General features: G+C 39.3%; 1 protein-coding gene across 1 annotated transcript in view; it reads left to right on the top strand.

Annotated features, from left to right (window-relative positions):
- LOC112147357 (RNA polymerase II elongation factor ELL) overlaps nt 1-6874 on the top strand; it is a 12059-nt gene that overhangs the window by 1542 nt on the left and 3643 nt on the right. The window contains exons 2-6 of the mRNA XM_024273687.2: nt 2809-2853; nt 2946-3067; nt 3371-3531; nt 4225-4514; nt 5235-5359. Coding sequence (XP_024129455.1) covers nt 2809-2853; nt 2946-3067; nt 3371-3531; nt 4225-4514; nt 5235-5359 — 743 coding nt within the window. The remainder of the gene's footprint in view (nt 1-2808; nt 2854-2945; nt 3068-3370; nt 3532-4224; nt 4515-5234; nt 5360-6874) is intronic.

The following is a 6874-nucleotide window of genomic DNA, read 5'->3' as shown; positions in this document are numbered from 1 at the left end:
TATATATATATATATATATATATATATATATATATATATATATATATATATATATATACACACACATTGCTTCAATATTGCTTGCTATTTTTAAGCAATGCTAATGTTAGCTTGTAAGCTAACTGTCCCAGTCTGGATGGGCACTGTGGCGATGTTCCTGTGCACCAGCTGGCTCCTCGTAGGATAGAATCCCCAATACTGTTTCCTCGCAGCAGAGCCAAGCCTTAAGTTGATTTTTTTTTTTTTTTTTTTACGTTTCATTCAGAAGTTATTTTTTTTTAAGTATGGGTGTATGTGTTAAAGCCCGGGTAGAGTGAGGGGTGGATTGGGTTTTTACTGTGATTTCTTTTGTTTGTTTTAAAGTGTAAAGCGCTTCTAGTTTGAGAGTATGAGAAGCGCTTTTTATAAAGTTTGATTTGATTTAAGCTAGTGGTAGAGGGTGTAAACAAATTTAGGGTTGCTTCCGCACCAACACAACCCAGAGACACATTTCTGATAAAATCTTGACACTTTTCACAAAATATGTCTTAAAAAATGACACTGGCTTTTTAATTTTAGCTGAATTTTGGATAATCATAAATAAAAGGCTACTGGGAAGACCTGTACAATAGATAAAAATATAGTTGGAATGGGTGTTTTTTTTTAAACTCTTGTGTTTTTAACATGTTCTTGTGGCATTTTTATAAAGATGGAGGACAGGCCAAAAGTTTGGATGCAGCTTCTCATTCAGTGTGTTTTTATTTTTATTTTTTTTCATGACTATTTACATTGTAGATTTTCTCTGAAGCTTCAAAACTTACTGTGGAGGCCCAGTTATCTGCCACAACACTCCACCCCTGTCCTTTTCTGTGAAGTAGCCTGTACACAGCCTTTAGTGAGAATCTACAATGTAAATAGTCCAATAAAGAAACCCATTGACTGAGAATGTGTGTCCAAACATTTGGCCTGTACTGTTTATCAAGAAAATTGAGATTCAAATAGTTGCAAATCAGGAGCAGACAAACATTGCCTCAGAAATAAGTTTACACCAAGCCACAAGCTAGGTCCATGTAAGTCTTTGTTTTCATCATCCGAGCTGGCATCTGGCTCTAAACTGTACGGGTGGATAGCTCTAATATTGCTCACCATTCATTAATGTTTGGTTGAAATTGTGAGAGGCTTTAAGCTAGCAGGAGACGGTGTAAACAGATGGATGATGGGAAGGGAGCAGGCTTACTCCATGCCAACTGTCCCGCCCACAACTCGGCGGTGAATTTCTAATGAACCACTGCCACTCTGTAGAAATCATGTCCTAGAAAACGACACAGTGGTCCTTCAATTATGCTGTTTTTAGGCAAAATGAAAAACTGTTTTGTTTTCTAGGACAAATTATTTCTTCTCACTTACAGCTCTTCACAATTTTATTCTAACGTTACTGGTGCAACAAAAATTCAGAGCAGTATTGGAGCTATCCAGCTTTGTAGTTCTGAGTCAAAGGTCAGCTCAGATGAGGAAACAAAGACGTACATGGATCTATTTGTTTATAAGTGGATGCATCAGAATGAAGCGGAGAAGGGAGCTTGTGGCCCGCCAATTGTAGTTTCTACATCACGCTTACAAGCTTTTCCCAACTGCATTTTTTCTTAGCTGTCTTTAAATATGTCCTCCATCATCAGAAAATTAAAAACACCAAAAGCACAATTTTCTTAGGATTGGGTTTTTAACCAATTAAATGAAGCCCTTTGCACATTTGACCCTTTTTAATGCAAGATGCCCAACTTCTAAATAGAAAGGGGTTAAGTTATGTCGACCTTAGTGTAAATGAAACTGTTGTAGAGAAATGGAAATGTTGTTTTTGTTGTTTTGCTTTTTGTTCATGTCATCACAATATCGCACATTAAGCGGCTGGGTGGCTCAGTGGGCTAGGTGAAGGGCTGGCACTCAGGAGCCCTGGGTTCGATTCCAGGGTTGTCCACTGATCCCCACCCAGATTGGGTCCTTAGGCAAGACCCTTGACGCTGCTGCCTAACTGGGTCCCTGTGCCCCTCAAGTACAGGGTTGCGTCAGGAAGGGCATCCGGCGTAAAAACTCTGTCAAATCACTGATGCGAAACAGTGGGTGCTGTTACGCTGTGGCGACCCCGAAAAGGGATAAGCTGAAAGTGAACTACTACATCACAATATCGCACATTGCAAGTTTTCCTCAAATCACATTAAAAAGCACTGACTGTATATGAGAACTGGAGTGAGTGACCCCTCCCCCCTCACATTCCAAAATGGAAGTACCTGCTGGTTTCAAGAAGGCTAAATCGCACATACTTCTATAGAGAAATAAACAGCTATTATTCAGTCATTCTATCTGTCAGAATAAACATTCTTGCTCTGTTTCCTGTTTTGAACATTTTCTTTCTAATCCTATTTTTTTCTTAATAGTTCTTCTCTATTGCAACTATTTAAATCATAAATTGGTCAATCAGATGCCTCAAAGTATGAGGTCGAACGTTCTAAACATTTGACTGACAAATGTAGCCTGCTTTGAGTGAAGGGGGTGTGGACTTCCAACAAGCTAACTACTGATTAGCAAGAGTGGTTGCCATTGAAATGACGACTAGGACCGACTTGGACCAATCACTGCTGACTGACATATCTGTGTCTAGCATGGTGGCATCTGTTCCGCAAAAAAAAATGGCGACTGAATCGACTTCATTTGGATATTGACATCACACTCACTCTGTCCAGTTCTCATATACAGTCAATGATTAGCACATGGGGGGAGGGGGGTGTGAGTTATTTGGTGAAAATCCTCACACAGTTTTTCTTTGCGTTTCAGGGACTTGTTCTTCATCCAAGCATCTGTTTTAACGGAAACCAAGGGGTGAGGAGAACTTCTCCGACTCAGCGATTTACATTTTACAGGGTTTTTTTTTCTTAATATTTTTTATATCTCAAGTTTTTCTTATTTTACAGAGAATCACAATCCCTTGTTCGGACAGTAAAGACGAAGTGAGGATCTTTACCTTCAGTGTGACCAACGTTGCGCGGAGCAGTCCTCATGGGAGCTTTGACTGCGTTAGGCAGCTCAGCAATGGGTAAGGCAAAAACTATTTTTGAATATTTTTCAATGAAATTTGATATATTTAGAAAATGGCTTTAAAGGCCTCCTCCTTAACTGGAGTGGGGAAAATATTTTAAATAATTTTTTTCATCTGAATTTTACAATGGGATTTTAAAAATGTCACTAAGGGGGAAAAGTTTTAAGTTGTTATCAGATTGAAGTTTTACTTAAACAATAGACTCGTGATGAACATTTGATGAGCTACAAAGTTTTAAATGATGTTTATAAGAAAAGATGACACGAAAATAACCGGCTGAAGGTTTCCTCTTCATCTCAGAGCTGCCGAGGAGCTGTCATGCCTGGGAGTGATTCAGAAGAAGATGACTATCAACGCCACTGATGACTCGTACGACAAAGCTCGCCAGAGCATGGCCCAAGCCGAGGAGGAGACGCGCAGCCGAAGCACCATCGTCATCAAGAACGGAGGACGCTACCAGGGTAAGGACCGCCGGGAGCGCTCACGTGGCCACAGTGTGTGCACGGTTACACAACAAACTGTAGCTGTGGCCTGAAGACACTCATGTGCTGATATCCAAAAAAGCACAGTCGGCCATGTTGCATCTGTTGCTATGGCAACATGTGTAGAAAGCAGTGACTCTGAGATGGCCTGCTTTGTTTTGCGTTTTCCTTCCAGCTTTTGTGTTCATTTTAATATTTGTGATGTGCAGCACTCCTGCAGATGAGCCTTTTTTTTTGCACATTAAACCACTTCCTTTTTACAAGATAAGTTAGTCACTAAACTCTGTCAGTAAGTCTGCACGTATAAGCATTTATTTTTAGTGTTCTGATGAGTCTGAAAGTTTAGAGGAAGTTATAAAAAAAAGTCCCCACAACAGATTTGGGAAGTTGAGTTCTTCTTACGCCTCACTTTAGGTGACATTTTTGGCTGACTTACCTTTCGTAACCTGACGGGGTTTTCTTGACAGGTTGAAATAAGGTCTTCTCTTCTGAAACCACATCTGGTTTAGGAAGTGAAGACAGGAAATCCTCCACTTCATATGTTTGGTATTACATTGTTGTGCCAGAAAAGCCAGGTCATGACTTGAATATAGTAAAAAAAAAAAAAAAAAAACATTTGCACAAGTTCTTCCTAACGTGTCTCATAGTTCAGTTTTTTTTCTACATTCACAGGGAAGAAGGTGACGGTGCGAGCGCCCGCTCCTGCCCTGGCTAAGCTGACCAAACCCAAGCACTCTTCTCACTCCCTCCTGAGCAACATAAGGAGGCGCATCAGCGTGTCGAAGAAGAGCCCCTGCCCGTCTAACAGGAAAAATGCCGACGTGGTGCAGAGGCCCCTCAGAGAGAGGATCATGCATTTGCTGGCTTTGAGGCCGTATAAGAGACCCGAGCTGATCCTGAGGCTGCAGAGAGACGGGCTGACGGGGGAAGAAAAAGACGGGCTGGAATCTGCACTATCAGAGGTAACTGGTGTTAGTTGGTGATGCTCAGCTCAGGTGGAGAGGCAATAGACTTAAAATGAAGATGCTTTCTTCACTGGTGTAGAACTGTCTTAAAGTCTAGAGACCAAACTTTGAAAGAGGATCTCACAACTTTGTGTTGTCGAATGAAAGCCAGTGCAAAAACTCTTAGTCACTTTTAACCCTTTAGATTCTGGGGCCTTTTTTTTTTTTTTTGGTGAAGTCTTATCCAGCTGAATCTGCTCACAGGTGGAGGCATGTCTGTCCTCTCTGAACTGCTTGCCTCTTATAACAGCAGCGGGTGCGATTTTTGTGGTAAACCTCAGGGTTTCCGCTATTTTTCAATTTTTAGACAAAGCTGGTGCTCTTTGTTCCCCTTCCCAAAATAAAATAATGATTGGTTTCCTCGTTGTTGGATTTCTAAAAGCAGACGGCTCCGTTCTGCTCGGTCCCCCACAGCAGATCTCTGCTCTGCGTTGGAGCCTTTTGATCGACGTTCATCTTCCGCCTTATTTATTACAAAAGATCGCTTTTGTCCAAAATCTACAAATAAATGACATTCAGTCAAATGTCAATCACAGAATATTCTAATAACTTTAAGTTTATTATAGACTGAGCTTTTTAACGCTGATCTCACTTCTGCATGGCTCGGCTCCAAAGGGTTAAAGAAGGTTCTTAAGGTTGTGTTTTGGGTAAATACCTTCTCTACTTGTGTGTTTGCAGGTGGCCCAGCTCAGCGGCAGAGACAACACTTTTGTTCTGAAGGACACTTTGTACAAAGATCTGCGGAAAGACTGGCCAGGCTACACGCCAGGAGACCAGCAGCTTCTGAAACGCGTCCTTGTCAGGTAATCGCAGCCGCTTTCACGTCAACATGAACACTCAAGTGGAACGAGAAGTTTTATTTCAGAGGAAAATGTTCCTTTTATCAATTGGTTTATTACACACAAGTACTTCATTTGGCAAAAGAATGTTTAGAAAATCCAGAAACATAACGTTTTTTTAGCTAAGAGAAATTTACAAAAGTTAAAACATGAGTTAATAACATGTGTTGGTCTCATTAACAAAGGAACAACCAACTCGACATTAAATGCTTCTAAATGTCGCTTTGTTGAACTGTGCAATGTTGAAAGAACTGTCGAGATGCCTCTGTCACCCTGTATATTTCTACTAAACTGAGTGATTTTATTCATGAATTCTTTTCATAATTTATAAACAATGCAAACAAGTTTTATCTGAACAAAAGACAGAAGTTTTGAGGTATTTTTCTATTTTGTTCCATCTTTTTCCCCATCAACTCTCTGTACACGCAGTGATGAAACAAATCAAACGCATTTAAAATGTTATTGGATCATAAAATTTGTCATTTTTGGGCTTAAATGTTAATTAAATTAGATTCAATAAGGTTAATTAAACAGCTTATTGGTTCATCCGTGGTGATTATTTGGTTTTGATTAATTTGTTTGTGCGATTAGTCGTGACCTGTAATAAATTAAAATCGCAAATATTTTCAACCTCATAATTGCTGTAAAAAGCCTCATTTTGAGGTATTTTTATTTAAATTCATGACATTGTATTGCAGTAAATGATCCTATTACAACAAAAAAAACTAGCTTCATGAAGTCAACCTTTATTAACCTTCTTATTAATATCATAGTCTGTGTTGAAATATTTTATTCTACAGTTTACCGTTCCGTGCGATCAATTTCATATAAAATATGCCTCAAATGGCTGTACATATGAAAACAAACGGCACAATAAAAACAGCCCCCCCCCCCATTACATGAAGAATGAAATCCCAGCCGAGTTCAAATAATTATCTGGAGGGTCGTAGATAGTAGCGGCTGCATTTAACCGGAGTGTCTTAAGACCCGTCATAACAATGGAACTCATCATTGTCACGTGTGTGTTTAGTGTATTGTGACGTATTAGTAAGAACAACGTAAGTAACACACACTTATGATGGATGGATGATGCTGTTGTATGGTGTTCTTATTCAACACTTTAGTCTAGACATAATTAACATACGAGTTCTGCCACCGTAACAACCGAAATGCTGCACACACTGGTGTACTTTTTCCCTGTAAGGGCATTTGTGACTGAGGTCTTAGCATCATTTTTTAAAAAATGAATCTCAGTTTAGATCAGGTTTATTAAACATTAAACTGAATCAGATAAACTCAGAGCTGAAAAGGACTCATTTGTGTTTGGCAGATTTAGGTTTTAATTCAGGTTTTTTTTTCTAGTCATGTCATTTTTTTCTTTGCTATTAAAATCATCTGAACTGTTATCAACACGAAGCAACTTCTTTTATTGAATAATTGTGATTTCTTCAAGTTGTTATTCTAGAAATGGAAATTCCT

This window comes from Oryzias melastigma, linkage group LG22 (genome assembly GCF_002922805.2).
Source record: "Oryzias melastigma strain HK-1 linkage group LG22, ASM292280v2, whole genome shotgun sequence".
NCBI classification, from domain to species: Eukaryota; Metazoa; Chordata; class Actinopteri; order Beloniformes; family Adrianichthyidae; genus Oryzias; species Oryzias melastigma.
This window is presented reverse-complemented; position numbering and strand designations above follow the sequence as displayed.